General features: G+C 47.9%; 2 protein-coding genes across 2 annotated transcripts in view; both read left to right on the top strand.

The window, feature by feature from the left end:
* Window positions 1-7986, top strand: part of ccdc88ab (coiled-coil domain containing 88Ab) — a 44477-nt gene extending 36491 nt beyond the window's left edge. Inside the window, exons 31-37 of the mRNA XM_076046017.1 lie at window positions 305-382; window positions 2421-2654; window positions 2796-2849; window positions 4135-4194; window positions 4885-4974; window positions 5472-5722; window positions 6216-7986. Of these exons, the coding sequence (XP_075902132.1) occupies window positions 305-382; window positions 2421-2654; window positions 2796-2849; window positions 4135-4194; window positions 4885-4974; window positions 5472-5722; window positions 6216-7091 (1643 nt within the window). The 3' untranslated portion in view covers window positions 7092-7986. The remainder of the gene's footprint in view (window positions 1-304; window positions 383-2420; window positions 2655-2795; window positions 2850-4134; window positions 4195-4884; window positions 4975-5471; window positions 5723-6215) is intronic.
* Window positions 7987-11130: 3144 nt separating this feature from the next.
* On the top strand, window positions 11131-17846 carry pnpt1 (polyribonucleotide nucleotidyltransferase 1). The gene is made up of 28 exons (XM_076046136.1): window positions 11131-11368; window positions 11596-11656; window positions 11823-11897; window positions 11984-12089; window positions 12179-12228; window positions 12341-12404; window positions 12500-12547; window positions 12653-12766; window positions 12912-13098; window positions 13243-13294; window positions 13482-13539; window positions 13696-13792; window positions 13897-13999; window positions 14129-14199; window positions 14334-14370; window positions 14458-14524; window positions 14623-14712; window positions 14846-14899; window positions 15029-15138; window positions 15228-15299; window positions 15590-15653; window positions 15755-15838; window positions 15927-16010; window positions 16140-16246; window positions 16324-16379; window positions 16831-16909; window positions 17001-17048; window positions 17134-17846. Exons 1-28 carry the CDS (start codon window positions 11250-11252, stop codon window positions 17290-17292), a joined length of 2316 nt encoding a protein of 771 aa, XP_075902251.1. The 5' UTR covers window positions 11131-11249; the 3' UTR covers window positions 17293-17846.
* Window positions 17847-18352: the final 506 nt, after the last annotated feature.

The raw sequence follows: 18352 nt of genomic DNA, 5'->3' as shown, positions 1-18352 counted from the left end.
AATAATAATAATAATTATAATAATGATAATAATGATAATAATTCAGCCCCTCTGGATTTCTATGAATGTTTGAAGTTGTGTCTAATACATTGTTGCCTGCTGTGTTCAGGAGCCCAGTGCATCTCTCCCCTGACTCTCTCTCTGTGACAACATTAACCACATCCCTCTGTTCTGTTCCCTCTTCTTTTTTTTTCTTCCCCTTTGGTTTCTTCTCCTCCACCTCCTTTGCGCTGCTCTGTCGTCTGTCCCTCTCTTCCCCTGTCCGTCCGTCCGTCTGTCTGTCCGGCCGGCTGCGCTCTGACAGCTATTAAAAGGTTGCCTTTCATGAGGAACAGATCCAAGGACAAAGACAAGGCCAAGGCCATCTACCGGCGCTCCATGTGTAAGACCCCCGTTAGCCGTCATCGCTAGCTCTCCTTCGTCTGCCTTCCTGACCCCCCCCGCCCCCTCCCACCCACTCCTCTTCCCTCCCCTGCCCTGTCATCATCGCAGCGGGGCAGACAGTCGCTGATGTCAGAGAGCAGCAGCTGCCCAGTCGAGTCTGGAAGTCAAGACAAGACAGCTTTTCTTTGGAAATGTTCCAAATCTCAAATCAGATATACAGTAGCCCGTGCTGTGCCTTGTGACATCAGTGACTTGTCGGTATTCAATTTTTTTTTTTTCTTAAGCAGCAACTTTCCCTCCAACCCTTAACCACCCTATCACCGCCTCTGCTCACCTCTAGTTAGAGCATCCAGTCTTCGCTGCTATCAGTTAGCCGCTAGTGTCACTCTTCTTACCACCATCAGCCTGCTGAATGAACAACACCAGCGCCACTTTCTTCCATGAGCACATTGACTTGAATGTTCACCAGCAGTCAACAGTTTGGACACGCCTGTGTCTTCTTTATCTTGACTACTTTCTACACTGTAGATCCACACTGAAGACATTGAATATATGACCAGGAAAGGTGGATTAAAGAAAAAAAAAAAGTTCAATAGCTGAATATGTTGTGTTGTATATATTTTATATGAAGGGTGGCCATTCTAGATCATCTCAAATATAAAAGTGGTTTGAGTTATTTCAAACCTTTTTTGTCCAATACATATTCCATAGGTGTTCATTCATAGTCGTGATGCCTTGAGTGACAATCTGCAATGTCAATAGTCAAGAAAATGAAAGAAAACCCATTCAATCAGAAGTGTGTGTCCAAACTTTTGACTGGTCGTGTGTATACTTGGAAAATGACATCAACAAGGAGCCAGATGCCAAAAAAAAAAAAAACGACCAAAAGACAACAAGGCTCAATGCTTCCTCCTCTCCAGTTCTCAGCGTCTTCTCTTCTTTCACTCAGTCAACATGCTGCTTCCAGATTAGCACGAGCAACTGGGGATCACAAAAATACTGGGCAGCTTTTTTCATCTTCTCTCTGGTTTCATTTTGTGTGTGTATGTGTGTATCTGGATTGAAAGGAGGTGTGTGTGTGTGTGTGTGTGTGTGTGGGGACAGACTGGGAGGATCCCTTTCATGTGGCTGCGATGCGCTGTGTGCTTCCATTTGTATTTTCTGTTTTCTTTTTGGCTTCTTTCATAGCAGCATGTGAGAAAAATAAATATTGAAGCCGCCTGATCGCCGCCTCTCGCGCTCTCAGTGGAGGACTAGAAATGGAGCCTTCCCTCTCTCTCTCTCTCTCTCACCCTCTGTCTTCCACTGTGTCAGCGCGGCACATTTCAGATCTGATTCCGCTGACATGGAACCCTCCTACCCCCTCCCACCCCCCCACCCCCCCCACCTTTCTGCCTCTGATCTCTTTTGCCGTCGTCTCCGTGCAGCTCTCTCGCATGCCTTCATGTCTCTCTGCCTCCGCCGCTGCATACAGATCAGCTGAGCCGAGTGCATCAAGACAAGACGGCGGCCTCGGCCAGATTTGTCTGTCGCAGGCAGACAAAGCTGCCAGCGGCAGAAACACGAGCCGCCGCCGCCGCCGCCGCCGCCGCTCTCTTTATGCACTTCAAGTTTTTTGCTGCCTGCATGTGCTGTCGCCTCCTGGGACCCGTGTCAATAACTGATCAGGGTTCAAGACCGGTCTGATTGTAATGACCAGAAGGGAGTTTGAATGCGTTGGCACCACGAGGGTGACTTCAGCTGTGGCTGATGAGTGATTTCAGTGATTTGATTTTCTGTATTCTAGCAAACTTAGAAAACTTTCAGCAAATTTGTAAAGGTCCCATGTTGCACAAGCTGTCAGACAGACTGATTCAGCCTAGCTAATGAGAAGCAGCATCACTCCATGAACCAAACACTGCTTTTTAGAGATTAGTTATTTCATTTTATGTTTAGTTTAGTGTTTTAAATTGACCAGAATGTCAATAGGATGCGATATAGCATAGCGTGATTGCCCCTCCACTCATTGCCTCCCCTGGTTGTCCTCCACACCTCAGCCATGAACGACCTGCTGCAGACGATGGCGGTGGCGGGCGGTGCAGGCGGCCAATGGGCCGGCAGCATCGAGAACCTGGACGGCTCGGAGGCGCCCGACGGCGGCATGGCGGAGAGCCGGCGCAGCGGGCGGAGAATGAGGGAGCTCACCTTGTCGGCCAACGCCATCGACTGCACCGCGCTCACCCTGCCCACCCCGGGCCACCGCAGGGCCAAGCTGCGGCTTCAGGTCAAAGGTCGGGAGGCCCCATTTCTTCTGCTTGCTCGCAATTTAAAAGGAAAAAAAAAAGCTTGAAAATGTCCGTAGAATGGATGGTTTTTCAAAGCATTTGCAGTTTTAGAGTGAACAAGACAATTTGCTTTGACTGCATCAACAGGAAACGCCTCCTGCGAGGACGTTGCAGGCTCCCTGGACGACGCCAGGCATCAAGGTAAGACAGGAGCATCAGGGCGCAGAGTGAAGGGCAGCTGCAGCAGCAGTGGTTTTGAAGCAGGTGAAAAGCCAAAAAATAACAACAAAAAAACATCAGAATGTTTTTTGTTCTTTTTTGCCTGGGACCTGCTGGGAATCTAAAAAAAACATTGCAAAAAACAAAAAGACTGTGTTGCCTCGGGGTGGGGCCACAATGAGTTCTAAGATTTGACAGAGGGGGCTGGAGCAGCAGCAGATGGATGGAGTGTGTTTTGGTGCTTTAATGTCAATTGAAAATGAACCAAAAGCAAAGTTACTCCAATATCAGTGTCTTTGAAGCCCCACGATATTCAGCTCTTTATTGAAATGACTCTGAAAGCACTGAAAACATGGATGAAACGCAGCTGTTTTATGACTTAGTTACTGCTAATATAATTTCTTCAAGTTGTTGGGCCGGATTAGAACGCTTAATGGGGAAACTATGGCCCGCATGCCTGGTGTATCCTACAGAAGAGGCCTTGTCCTCTTCAGCCCCTGGGCTCGTATTCAGCCTGGTTTTCCTGCACTCTGATGCAGCCTGAGCTCCAGTAGGAAAAGTCATTTTCAAGGCGAGGGGAGCCCCAGTGAAGCCGGACTGAGTCAGGCTTTTCGGCTGATGTCCAGCACCGTTAATCTGCAGCCTGGCAGCCACTGATGCCGGTGACCCAGTTGCTACTAAGGTTGCCGATGGCGAAGGGGAGTAAAGATCGAACCCTCTCTGGTGGCGGGACACAGGGGAGGGGAGGGGAGGGGCTCCAGTCTGAACACATTAAACACAAACTGTTGTGTCATTGGGTTTGGCGGTGGTGCCAGTCCTCACCATGACTCTGCATTGTGAGTTCCTGGATTGCACTCGTAAAAAAACAAAACGGTCGAGTCGTAAAATGAAAAGTCATTTCCCAGCAAGTCTGCGTAATGGCTGCAGGAAGCTGTCGTCCACGCTGACTCACACACTCCCAACACGGCTCTTAGTGCTGCAGCAAGGCAGCCGGGCAGCCGGGCAACTCTATTAGGCAAACTATGATGGATAGATCTGTTCGACAGCGATGTAGTTTGTCCTAACAGAGTTGCCGTAAGACAGATGTTGCACCTCCACTGCACCTCCAGCTTCAGTTTGCTTTGCTTCCGTTTCCCGACGATGAGGAGGAAGTAAAACAAACCTTTACGTTTTGTGCGTCGTTGAATAAGTTGTCTCGCGTCACAGCCAGCTTGTGTTGAGTTGTGTGTCTGTGTGTGTGTGTGTGTGTGTCTGTGTGTGTCATCAGGCCCCTGTCCTTCTCCTGTTGGACTGAGCGTTACGTGCAGAGTTCCCTGTAACATCTGTAGTAAGTGACCACGACTCCGCACTGATTATTTTAAATTATTTCATTTTACCACTCGGGGCTGCTTCCTCGAGACCCCTGGTGGGTGGGGGGGGGCAATGCTAATGAGTCGGCGAGCAGCTTGAATAGATTTCACGGTTGTGGGTTTGCCCAGTGGAGAGCGAGGTCACACATCAGTCTTCTTCTTCTTCTCCTGCTGAACTAGACTATCACCCCCCCACACCGCAGGTCCTAGTGTCCTCCTCCTCCTCCTCCTCCGTAGCTTCACTAATTCTCTGAGTCCACCTCTGCACTGTGGCCTCGGCCCTCCTCCTCCTCCTCCTCCACCTCTCCCTCGTTCCTTTGTTTACCCTCTGGACCATATTGTGGCTGTGCAGCCTGGCACGGCGCCGTCCTGCCTGCCTGCCTGCCTGCCTGCCTGCCTGCCTGCCTGCCTGCCTGGCATGCACCATCTGCTCCCCCAGCGGGAGGCAGGCGGCTCCGTCAGAGCCTTAACGTTCACCTGCGTGTCGCTCTTTGTGTTTGTGCTGTCTTTTGTGTGTGCGCGTGACATACTATGTGTTTGTGTATATTTATATCCCTAAACGTGTGTGTGTGTGTGTGTGTGTGTGTGTGTGTGTGTGTGTGTGTGTGTGTGTGTGTGTGTGTGTGTGTGTGTGTGTGTGTGTGTCCTCCCTCTTGTCCTGTCACCAGCCTCCAGACCCTCCAGTCTCCATAGCAACAGGACCACCAGTAGTAATAGTAACAATAACTCCCACCTCACCTCTCCTCTAGAGGGCAAAGGTACGATTCTCCCTCCCTCCTCTCCTCCTCTCCTCCTCCCTTCCTCCCTCCTCCTAGTTTATCATTCCCCCCTTTCTTGACTTTTTTTTGTCTCTTTCTGTGTATCCTTTGTTCTTTTACATTTGACTCAATTTGGAATATTTATTTATTCCATATTATCAGAAAGACAGTACAATTATATATACTCTTGTCTCCATACATACATCTGTCGTCAGTATGTATCTGCAGTGTAGAAAGTTAAAGTCGAGATAAAACAGAAAATTGCTTGAGAAGTTGTGTCCAAACCTTTAACAGGTAGTGTATATGAATTACGATAGGCCGGGTTTCAAACAGAGAAGCATATTGGCAGCGCATCACAGTGCAATAGAGTTACATGTATAGATTCACATGAGTGAGCAGTGCAGAAGCAGCAGTAGCTTTACTCCTGATGCAGCAGTGTCCCACCATGTGACCGCCACCTCCTCCCACCCCCTCCTCCCCCCCTCCCGTCCCCGCAGGCACGCTGAACGGCAGCCTCAGCAGGCCGCACAGCGAGAGCAGCGGCGAGTTCAGCCTGAGCCTGGAGCAGGACGTGTGGTCCAGCAGCGGCAGCAGCCCCGTGCAGCAGCCCACCTCCTCGCGCTCCTCCCACCAGAGCCCCCTGCAGGTGCGGCGGGCCACCGGCGCCGGCAGCCCCAACCAGAGCCGCAGCAGCGGCGAGGTGCTCTCCCTGCAGCAGTTCCTGGACGAAGGCATCGACCCCGCAGACGTGAGAACTCCCGCTCGCTGATGGGACGGAAAGCTGAAACTGAACCAGCGCCAGAGCGCAGGGTTCTGCATCGATGATACAATAAGATGCTGCAGCTGGTCTGGAAAGGTTAACTGTGGAATATATGGAGATTTTGAAGAAGAAACAGCGACATCATGTGGTCACACCTTAGATTGCAGCCCTCTTTTGCTCACCGTCCCTCTCCTGAGCTTGCCAGTGAGCTACACCTTCTGCTTCGTTGGTTTATTTGAGGATGTGAGCAACCATGCTAAATACGAAACAGCAGTTCTGGATTGTCCTCACTGGGCTTCCTTACAAATATAACAGTGCAAGATGGCAGCTAACTGGGAGCTTTTAACCAATATGAAAATCATAAATTAGTCCAGATTTTACACACTGGACCTTTTTAATGTTGCATCCAGTCAACATGCGCTTCAACATTTCATCCCTCTCTTCTTCTTCTCCTCCTTCTCGTCCTCCTCCTCCTCCTCAGTCTGGCAGCCAGGAGAACCTCACCGTGGACTCGCCGCGCCTCCCCACCTCGTCGGAGCGCGTGCAGAAGGAGCGCACCAAGAGCCGGGGCATCCTGCGCTCGTCCAGCAGCAGGGCGGCGCCGTCCAGCTCGGAGCGGCCGCCCCGCTCGGCCGGCCAGGCGGCGGGGCGGCCCACGCTGCGCAAGGCGGAGAGCACGCGGGTGCGAGGCTCGGCGCCGCCCCGCGCCGGCCTCTCCTCGCAGGGCAAGGCGGCGTCGGTGTGCGAGCGGCTGGACTCGGCCTCGGCCTCGGCCACGCTGCCCCGCGCCAGCAGCGTCATCTCCACCGCCGAGGGCTCCACGCGCCGCACCAGCATCCACGACCTGCTGTCCAAGGACCACCGCCAGCCCGTGTCGGTGGACGCCACATCTCCTCCCGCCGCCGCCGCCACCGCCGCCAAGGCCGGGCTGCGCTCGCAGCCGACACCCAGTGAGTACCACCCCAGCAGCACCAGCACCACCACCCCCGCCCTGCCCAAGTCGCTCAGCCTCCCCTGCCATAGCTCGGAGGACCCCGACCTCTCCACCCTCGAGTCCTTCCTCGGCCCCTCCTTCACCGTGGAGTCCGTCTTCATGGACTCCATCTTTAGCGAGTCGGCGGGCAGAAACCTCTCCTTCCTGTCCCTCAACCCCTCCCTAGTCAGCAACATCAGTGGACCCCCCGTCGCCAGTAAGGCCGGCCAGCAGAGCCAGGCCCCCCCCGGCCAGGCCCGGGACGGCCCCGCCCCTCGCAAAGAGCACAGCGAGGGCGTTGACCCCGATCACATGACGGGTTCGGAGCCGTCGCCGAGCCCAGAGGACAGAGAGTCCCTGTGGTACGAGTACGGCTGCGTGTGAATGTGGGGGAGCCACTTCCTGGCTGACACGCTGCTTCCTCTGCATGTATTTATTAGAACTGAAGCTCTCTTTCCATTCTGGGGTGTGTTTCTTTTTTCCTTTCCGTTTGCCTCGGTGCCAATTGGTGGAATTCTTTGTTTTCTTTGTTCATTTCTCTGAAGAGGGACCATGAACAATGTTTTTACCGCCCATCCATCCTCATCGTGTTGTTGTTTTCACCTGCTAACATTACAGCGCTTCTGCAGTTTGGGGTGGTGAACGTCACAGCCGAGACTTGTTTTCTTCACTTTGTGTCACGATGTTCACACGAAGACACAGTAGAACTATTTAAATCCACCGGAGAACCCAAGCAATCATGTTTGATTCAAGTCAGGCGGTAACTTGAGGAGTTTTACGTTCACCTTTGTCACGCTGTGATGCTTTCATATTTGGGATGTTTCTGTCAAACACGTTGACGAGTTCTTGCCCTGCGAGTAATTGCACGCCTTTGTTCTGTCACTCACATTTTGGTCCGAGGATCAAAATGGTTGCATTTGTCCTTTTTTTTTTCTTTATTCCGGTGATGTTCAATGTGTTTTTTTTTATTTCTTGTCTGTATTTTTTAATTTCATTGGCTGGGGCATTTGCTCAGGTTGGGTTGTTTTTGTATGTTTTGGGCTGTGACAAAATAATGAAGCTTCATTCCCAAATGATCTGAGAGGTAAAGTTGGTGAAATGAAAGTTGTGGGTTGGATTTTTTTTTTTTTTTTTTAATATTATCTTATTTTTTTAAGAATTGTACCAGTTTAAACGACTGGAGCAGGAAGAAGTCATAACAGTTGAGATTTAGTTTTTTCCTGTCAGACTGTTTCGTGAATGAAGTGACATTATTTTATGCCTTCTGGAAAATGCGCTTCTCATACTTGTGTGCGTTCAAGACTGACAGGAAGTTGTACAGATCGTTGTCATCACTAAGTTATAACCGAAGACGAGCACATCTTTGTGTGCCATCGCTAGTCGCACCGTCTGCCTCCATCCTAATTTATTTCTGCCGACGTACTCCGTCTTTGCTTTGTTGTTGTTTTCAGTGACTTTATTGTATTTATCTTCTTTTTTTTTTTTTTTTTTGCAAACTATATCCAGATATAAAAGTAAACGATGATGCTGCCGCCGCTGTCCTCAAATGTGGTGTAAAACGTTGCCTTTGTCCTACAGATGTGGAGGGCAGAAAGACTAAAAGCAGGAGCGGGGATCCGCAGCCAAGCTGCTAAGCCCCGCCCACCGCCCCGGTCTAGCTGCTACAATGCTGCGAGTGCGTGGTGAGTGGGCGGAGCCCGAGCGGGTGGTGGTGGTGGTTGTGGGTGGGGGAGGGGCTTCATCAGTTGTGGGTGTCTCCATGGGAAGTGGAAACGTGGGGCGTACCAGGTGTCCTCGACCATCCTGCCGTGCACTCGCGCTCCCATTAACACCCTCCTCCCTGCCTCCCCCACCTGTGTGGCCCCGCCCATCCTGTGTGGCCCCGCCCACCCCGTGGTGCCTCACGCCTCGTCGAGAGGGTCTGCATGGCGTCTGGGCTGTTTCACTGTGCTGCTGTAAGTGGACAAAGGTTGTTTTTGGAGAGGAGCCCCCAAAGATCCAGCACCACCTCTCCTCACTTCCCCCCCGCCTCTTCTCCTCTCCTCCACCGCCTCCCCCATCCCCTCCATGGTGCATCTTATTTTGTCAGTGAAGGTGATGACTTTGGTGTTTCCTGCTGGTGTCAGAAGTGTATATGATTTCTATCCGGCCCTCGAAACGGGGAAGTGTTGCCATCATCGTGCTGCTCGTCGCTGCATGGCTTCGTTACACTAAATTCCTCCCCCCCCACCTCCCCGTCTCCTTCCACTGATGGTGCATGTAGTTCCCGGCCGGCTGCTGGCGTCTCCCATCGCTGCACATCTACTGATCCTGCTTCTGACCTTTAACCTTTTGTTTTCCTCTTGCAAACAACCAACAAAATGACTTGATTACTTTTGATCTTGTGTGTTTCTCTGAACTGCTCTCCTCTAATCTGTCTCTCTTTCCTCTCCTGCTCTCTTGTCTCTCCTCTCTGCCTGCCCACCGGGACTCAGAGAGAGAAAGGTGGCCTTGGAGCTGTGTGTCTGAAGCCTAGTAGATTTAATCTGCTGAGACCGTCTACAGTGAAAAAAAAAAAAAAAAAAGATTGTATATCCTACTTTTCTTTTTTCTTTCCTCAGACCCTTTAGTAGAGAAAAGTGGCTTCCTTCTCTGTTTTGTTTTTCTTCCTTGAATCAAGGAAACGACAGAAAAGTAGAAAATCTCGCGGTGATGTTGGAATTTTTCCTGAGCTTTTCATTTGCTTTGCATTGGTTGAAAGTGAGTGGTGTGGCGGGTTATGCTGCCGCGTGTCCTTTGTTGTGACGGACTGCAGGATGTGAGCTCCTCTTGAAGGACAAAGTGCCAACGTTCGCACGACGACGACGACCATTTGGGTTGCTCCGTTCACCTGCAAAGATCAGACGGACCTTCTTCTGCCCAATGCCATAATCTTTACAGAAAATAAGAGACATTGTTTGTAAATGGGCAGCATGCACAAACGACGCCACACCTTGTCTCAGACGAACATCTCAAAATGCATGTCGGCACCAAGCGCTACCGCCATCAGACTGAAGAGACACAATCTGCATGAAGCAATCAGCCAATCAACCCACTTCCTTCATCCAGTCTCAGAGGAGGACGACGACGTCATCCAGTGGGGGACTTTACTCGCCAAATGGACTCGGACAGGAAGCCATGAGAGCCGAGCGTGGTTGCCAATCATGACTGAAAGCTGTGTGGCTGTGTGGGAGGTTTGCAGGTCGCCTATACGACAGTCCACAGCCTCAAACGCCCTCATAGAGTATTTATGGCTTCCCGTCCTGCTCTGAAATGGAACCAGTGAAAGCACACTTAAGCTGTTCATAAACGTCATTCATCTATCTCCGTACTGTGCATCAACAATCCATAACCATGCCAATGCCGCGTAGAACTTGTTCATGTATCTGACTGGAGTATAGGTGACCTGTCTGCTGTCCAGGTGCAGATGTCTGCCGCCGTTTTGAACACGATGATGGTGAAGATGAGACCCAGTGTTTTGCTCCTTTTCCACTTTTTGCATAAATCCATTTGATGTAATTAAAATTCATCAAGATACTCGCTTTGTCTCTTCTTTTTTTTGTCTACACACATTGATTTTTTTTTTTTTTTTAAACATTTACATTTTTTAAATGTTTACAATTTAAAATAGGGATTTCAAAATAAAATATATCTATTGTTCAGAAGATGAGTCAAAATGTCGGACTTTAACAAGAGCAACTAAACAGAATTTAGATTTGACGACCAACCAAGATTGCATTTAGCCAGTCTTTGGCGTCCTAAAGCGGTCAACATTGGTACTGCATTTACATAAGCAGCTTTCTGCAAGATTTATGTGTGACCATACAAGTTAAGCATTCTGTACTTGTGAATGTATGTTTGTTTAACAAAACTAAAATGTATAGTATTGATCGAGGTAACTGCCCTCCTAACGTCAAAAGTGTCTGAAAGGTCAACTGAACTCGCCTTGAAATGATGACACCTAGTGTTAACCAAGCAGAATAGCATGTATATTCTTTCACAAACTCGTATCTCCTATCGACTGTGGTACATTCAAAAGAAAAACAATGAAACAAAATTGTTCAGTTCACTGTAACATATTAGCTACGCTAGTCTACAGAAATTATACGACACAACATGTCGGCTATACAACCGAAATCAGCGTTTGACAAGATGACACAGCAGTAACAAAGCAGCCGCGAAAACACAGGGCAGAATGTTCTGACTAACTGCATTAGGAATAGTTAACATATGAATGTGCATTTGCGGTAACATGACCTTGTATAACAAATTTGCAAGGACGAATAGTAGTGGGGGGGAAAAACAAAAGCTTGATTAAAAACGGAACTGTTGTGAACAGGAGAGTACGGACACATATGATGTAACACACCGATTTCTTTTGGCCCAATCAGGAGACGCGTCAGTGTGTGACGTAATTTCCTGCTTGTGACGAAGCAACATGGAAGCCCCCAATGTGGGTGTCTGAGGCGCAGTGACACTGGTAGCGCCCTCATACTTTAGAGTTTGCTTTCGCCCCTGAAAGATATGAGGTATTTTCTCCGCTTGGGGAATTCGTTCTCCCGCCTGCGGGTCCGGTGCTGCCACCAGAGTGTGTACAGCAGCCATGCGAACCCCCGCAGAGTGCGAGTGGACCTCGGCGACAAGTACGTTGACTTTGCCGGCTTCCATTTAACATCAAGACATGCTCAAAACACGTGATTATTCTCTTGATGCGCTACTTGCTGTACAAAAAGAAATATCTAGTTTTGTAGATTTTTTTTTTCTCTTCAAAGTCTTGAATAAAATATAATCGTAACTCAACTGCTCATATATATGACAGTTGTTACACATCTCAGCCGTTTAAGATGATGTCGTGATGTTGTGTTGATAGGAAACTCGAGATCTCCTCGGGGACGTTTGCCAGATTTGCCGATGGAGCTGCTGTTGTACAGGTACAGCAACACGAAAAGGAAACAGTGCTCGCCTGTCTCACTGTATTAGGAATGATTACACTGCAATGGACATTCAGCCCTTACCTTCTAGAAGCAAGAAGTTTTGTTTTGTTTTTGTTTTTTTGCTTGTTCTTGTTTGCATGATGATTGTGACCTCCTGTTCCAGCTGGGCGAGACGTCTGTGATGGTGACGGCTGTGAGCAAAACCAAACCTTCCACTACACAGTTCATGCCTCTGGTGGTATGTCCTGCAACAAACGCAGTGAAATCCTCCATGTGTCTCGACACAAGTGCACGACAATTAAGTTGCACCGTTTCCATTACCAGGTGGACTACAGACAAAAAGCAGCGGCCGCAGGTCGAATCCCCACAAACTATCTGAGGCGAGAGCTCGGCACCACGGACCACGAGATCCTCACCAGCAGACTGATAGGTAAGTTAATGACGCTGATCTTCATGGTTCAGTTTTGGCTCCTGTGATGTCGCTATGACCAATGTTTGATTTGGGGTTTTATTACGCAGACAGATCAATAAGGCCTCTGTTCCCACCCGGATACTTTTACGATACACAGGTAAGCCAGTTTGACTGTTAGACTGCTGGATGTTTGGATCTTAAATAAGTAGTCCATCATCTATATATGTTCCCAAGTCCAATGTGTGTTTGTGTGTGTTGGTCTCTTGAAGATCCTTTGTAATCTGCTGGCTGTCGATGGCATCAATGATCCGGACGTGCTGGCTATTAATGCTGGTAAGCACAAACTCAACCCTTTTTCCACTAGGGATTTTTATTTTTATTATTATTAACAACAACAATAATAATAATGATAATGTATTTTATTCAAGCTTCGGCTGCATTGACGCTGTCTGACATCCCCTGGAATGGCCCCATTGGTAATAAAGATTTTATGCAATTATTCAAACCTTAAATCCACTGTTTGTAAAAGTTGTATTCTTTCAATCTAACTTTGGTCTGTGTGTGTGTTTGTGTTCATACAGGCGCTGTGCGTGTTGGTCTGGTTGATGGGGAGTTGCTGGTCAACCCCACCAGAGCGGAGATGGCCTCCAGCACTCTCAACCTCATTGTGGCCGGCGCTCCCAGCAGTCAAGTGGGTAAGCAAGCCAACTCAAATATATTTCACTAATAAACTGTGGCAGTTTGCGTCTTAGTGCCACCGAATGAATAATCAACATCATATGTTGCTTTTTTTTTTTCTTTTCTTTTTTTTTTGTAATGCAACTTGTTGTTGTGTGCTAGTGATGCTGGAGGCATCGGCCGAGAATGTGCTGCAGCAGGACTTTTGCCACGCTGTGAAGGTGGGAGTCAAACACTCCCAGCAGATCATACTGGCCATGCAGCAGCTGGCTCGGGAGCTGAAGGTCACCAAGCGAACGCCGGTGAAGATCTTCTCAGCGCCGCCCGAAATGGTGGAACAAGCACGGCTGTAAGAGCGCACCTTCGACTGTCTGTTGTTGCTGTTGTAGATTGCTTGGTTTGTAATGAAATGCAGATGATACTAGTTTGCCTGTTCTTAATGTCTCAGGACTGAGATAATATAAAGTCTTTAAAAAGTCTCTTTGTCTTTCAGATTGGCTTCTGCACAGATTTACGCTGTTTTCACTGAATACTCACACGATAAGGTAAAGTTGTAATAAATGACTAACAGTTATTCACTATCATCGGCATCATGCTACCGTATTAAAACCACTGTTGCGGTAACTCGGTTGTGTTGCTTTTCGGCAGATTTCGTTTCACCTGTTTAGTCTGATAATAATTATTTCGTCTTTCAAATTATTTCTATAATATTTTTTTTTAACTGTTTCCAAGATTTCAAGAGATGAAGCCATCAACAAAGTCCGTCTGGAAACTGAGGAGCAATTGAAAGGTGAGTTTGCTTCTTCTTTTTTTTTTTGTTTGGGCAGAAATTTTGATTTTCATGATCTGATTTTTGATTTGATTTGATTTGATTTGTTGTTGTTTTTTCGTCCTTGTTGTTGTGCCCCTGTCAACTGATTCTCTAGTTGTGATCTTCTCCATGCAGAAAAATTCCCCCATGCCGAGCATTTCGAAGTCATTGAGTCCTTCAACACCGTGAGCAAAGACATTTTTCGCAACTTGGTGCTGAATGAGTATAAAAGGTAAATCAATGTTGGTGGAGTTGGGTGAGAATTTCCTGTGGTGTGCATTTGTAGCTGATATGCTAGCTGGATACCATTTTCCTTTCCTTTTTCCTGTCTTGCAGGTGTGATGGGAGACAGCTGACGGATTTGAGGAACATTTCCTGCGAGATCGACCTCTTCAAACCGCTGCATGGCTCAGCAGTGTTCCAGAGAGGACAGACGCAGGTAGGAACCCAGCGGAGAAGCACAAGTACAGATGAAGTGGGACCAGGAAACTGGCTGGTTTATGGTCACCTGAGTAACTGCGGGAGATGGGAGGAGTCATTGGTTCTCATCTAGCTTCTTTCTCTGCAGGTGCTGAGCAGCGTCACCTTTGACTCCCTGGAATCCAGCATCAAAGCTGATATTATCACCACAGCTTTGAGGTATACAATAAATCCACACATTCATTCGTTGATATTGGTGTAAAATACTGTAGATGTCAAACGTACTCTGCAAAATATGCCAGCGTTTTGAAATGAAATGTGAACCTGGCCTCTGCTCTGATTGCTTTCTGCAGTGGAATCAAAGACAAAAACTTCATGCTTCATTATGAAGTGAGTCACAGTGTCAAATTATTATTATTTTTTTACTCATTTTGTTTTAGGAGTGAACCCTAAAACACTTCCTTTACTTCCCTTTAGTTTCCTCCGTATGCAACCAATGAGACTGGAAAGGTGGGAGGCATGAACAGGAGGGAGCTCGGACACGGTTGGTGTTGCAGTGCACGTCTTTATCTGTCGCTGTCAGTGACTTTTCACTGATGATTCTCTGTTTGTGTGTGTGTGTGTGTGTGTGTGTGTGTGAAGGGGCGCTGGCTGAAAAAGCTCTGAGACCAATCATCCCCAAAGACTTCCCGTTCACCATCAGAGTCACTGCGGAGGTGCTGGAGTCCAACGGTGAGCGACTCTAAAGTCAGCCTGGTTCATTTTGAAAGCGTCCGTGTAAACACGTGACGTCTTGTCAAGTTGCCACAGCTAACAGTTCTTCCTGTGTGCGCGCCCCCTCCCCCGCCCGCCCCTACCTCCACAGGCTCCTCCTCCATGGCCTCAGCATGTGGAGGCAGCCTGGCTCTTATGGATGCAGGTAACAGAGTGGCAACACTCAGGATAATTATTAAACCTTTAAGGGCTGAAGTGATTTTTTTTTTTTCCAATTGGGATTTGCATTCATTTACATTGAACCGAAGCTTCAGTAGCTGTGACTGTGTCGCAGGTGTGCCCATCTCCTCTGCCGTGGCCGGTGTCGCCGTGGGCCTCATCTCAAAAGCCAACCCGGATAAACCTGCAGACATCCAGGACTACAGATTGCTCACTGATATTCTGGTGCGTGCGGTCCCGCTCTAACCGGGCTTTGCTTTGTCGTACTGGAGATGCGGAATGTAAGTTTACCGCCCTTTTTTTTTTCTGTCCAGGGAATCGAGGATTACCTCGGAGACATGGACTTCAAGTTGGCAGGAACCAACAAAGGCATCACTGCTTTGCAGGTAATGTGTTGTGATTAGCAGCATACACTGCGGTTCCACGACCCCCTAGAATTGTGCGAAACCTAAATATGGCCTCAAGAAAAAAAAACAGCTAAACTTGGAAGAACCTCTCAAATGTGGCTAAAAGGTTTTGAGGCTCTCACGAGGTGGATTTTCACACGTGTCCATATAGAGGAATATCGCAGAAGTGTCACGGAAAGACTTTTTTTTCCCATTTACACATCAGCGGACCAACTAAAATACCGTGGAGAGGGTTTTGTTTGTTTGACAAACCTTCTGTTGACCCTCAGGCTGATGTGAAGATCCCAGGTTTGCCCCTGAAGGTGGTGATGGAGGCCATCCAGCAGGGCACCGGTAAGCTGCCAGTGGCCAAAGTCAACTCACCAATCTTTGTCAAACTGAAGCGCAGTGAAGCATCAGCTAACGCAGCGCCGGCTGCCTTCATTACCTTTCAGTGGCCAAGAGGGAAATCTTAGGCATCATGAACAAATGCATCGCCAAACCCAGAGCCAGCAGGAAAGACAACGGGCCAGTTGTTGGTGAGATTTCTTTTTTTTGGTTTTAATTTTACATCCTGCCTGTCACTGTAACTGACGTGTAGATTTCCCCCCCCACCCCCATCCTCAGAAAATATCCGCGTGCCAGTTTCCAAACGAGCTCGCTTTGTAGGTCCGGGAGGCTACAACCTTCGCCGGCTGCAGGCTCAAACAGGTGCGGACGTAACTGAGGGCGTTTCTGCTGTAGAACTTCAAACCCTCGAAACTCAGCGTTGAAACTGGAATCTGTTGACGCTGGAAACTGAATGTGCTTTTTTTTTTTTTTTAAATCTTTTTTTATAAGGCGTGACGATAAATCAGGTGGATGAGGAGACTTTCTCCGTGTTCGCCCCGACGCCCGGAGCCATGAACGAAGCCCAAGAGTTCATCGGCGAGATCTGCAAGGACGACGTGAGTTTTCCCACCCTTGTTTTTTTTGTTTTTTTGTTGTTTTTTTTTATTGACCCGCCGTCTTTTTCATATTGCAGCAAGAGCATCAACTGGAGTTTGGCGCCATCTACACGGCCACCATCACCGAGATCAGGTTGACAAACGCAATCTGCAGGAATCCATCTTGAACCGTCTTTATTTCAAACCCCCTGATGTTGCCGTTGATGCAGCTCCCAACGCAGGGGGTGGGCAAACTTTTTGATTGGGAGGGCCACGATAGGCTCTAAGCTTTGACAGAGGGGCTGTAGCAGATGGATGGAGGGTTGCGGTGACCCAGCTCATAGGAGAAACGTCAATTGAAAATGAACAAAAGCGTTAAAACAAAATGTGTCTTTGAAGCCCCACGGTATTTAGCTCTGTATTGAATCTGCACTTAAAGCAATGAATTAAATGGATGAAATTCAGATATTTTAATGCTTACTATTAATATAAATTTCTTCAAGTTGAGTGGCCCGGATTAAAAAGCTTAACGGGGCCGCATGTGGCCCCCCCGGGCCGTAGTTTGCCCATGCCTGTCCTAACGTGTTTTCTGCCTCTGGCTCCAGGGACATTGGTGTGATGGTGAAACTCTACCCCAACATGAGTGCCGTCCTGCTGCACAACTCACAGCTGGACCACAAACGGGTCAGAAAGTTCCCCCTCACAAGTCAATACCAGGATAACTGCTTGTCTGTCTGTCTGCCTGTCTGATATCTTTTTGTTCATTCTCTCGTAGATCAAACATCCGAGTGCTTTAGGTTTGGAGGTGGGACAGCAGATACAGGTACTGTGAATCAGGAAGTGAACTCTGTCTCCCCCCCCAGATGTATCTCCATGCTTTTACATCGTCTCGTGACGTCCTTGAACAGGTGAAATACTTTGGCCGAGACCCGACGGACGGCAGAATGAGGCTCTCCAGGAAGGTTCTCCAGTCTCCCGCTGCCACCGTCGTCAAGACGCTCAGTGAGAAGCAGAGCATCTCCATGGGTTCATCGGGCAGCAGCCCAACCAGCGCTTCGAATTTGTGAACGCTGAACCTTTGGGACGATTTTTTTTGGGACTTTGCAACTGAAAATGGATTTTTTTTTTTTTTTTGGGCTGCAGCGAGAAGGAGGAGCGTCGGCACAGATAAACATGGCCGGGACTCGTCTGCTTCCATGTCTGCGGCTCAACCAGAGGGACTGGACGTGAGCTCAGATCATGAAATAATCCATCTCACCATCGTTCTGCGTCAAGAGATGCACGCAAACTCAACAAAAGCACTTTTATCAAACACAACCCTCTTTTTCTCTTCTTCTTTTTGTCTTTGACTTTTTTTTTTTTTTTTTTTCAGCATTGAGCAGAAAATTGTTAGTCTCATTTGTTCAGGTTACCTGGCCAGCACCTTGTTATTCAGTCCACTGAGTCCAGTGTGAGAATCATGATTTGATGACTGGAAAATGAGGAGACTTGGTCCGGCCGTGAGACACTCAAGTGATACTAAAAGTTTTGTTCAAAGATGCCTTTAAATATATTCAGTAGTGTCTCCTCCTCTTTCAAGAAACAGGAACTTTTCTCATCACTAAATTTAAATTAAATGGAACAGTTGGAGTGTTTTTTTGTTTTTTTTTCAATGTGTTAACTGTTACTTTGCATAAACATAAAAGATACATTTGTAAATAAAATGCTTGTTTTGAAATGTTTACTTGAGGACAATGAAGCATTTGACAAAGCCAAATATTCACCTTCAACAAACATGAATTATTTATTACGATTTATAAAGTAAAGTAAAATGAAACAATATTGTTAACAATAAATAATAGTTTATTTTTTTTATACGTTTGTTGCGCAATTTTTAAACTACATCCAGGTTGAAAAATCCACTCTTACACTGCTTTAGTTTTAGCTAGTTTAGTTTAGTTTTAGTTAGTTTAGTTTAGCAACTTGCGAGTGTACAGTTATGTGCCTGCCGACGATGAACTCGGCTGTCCTGACGACTCTTCCGTCTAGGGGGCGCACAGAAATTGTTGAGCTGCGGCCCATTTCCCATTGGCTGAAGCGGCGTTCGGGGGAGGAGGCATGGTGGCAGTTCGCGCTTGATTGACGTCG

Source organism: Nelusetta ayraudi, unplaced genomic scaffold (assembly GCF_046127955.1).
Source record: "Nelusetta ayraudi isolate G7.1 ecotype Tasmania unplaced genomic scaffold, CSIRO-AGI_Nayr_v1 ptg000089l, whole genome shotgun sequence".
Lineage (NCBI taxonomy): Eukaryota > Metazoa > Chordata > Actinopteri > Tetraodontiformes > Monacanthidae > Nelusetta > Nelusetta ayraudi.
This window is presented reverse-complemented; position numbering and strand designations above follow the sequence as displayed.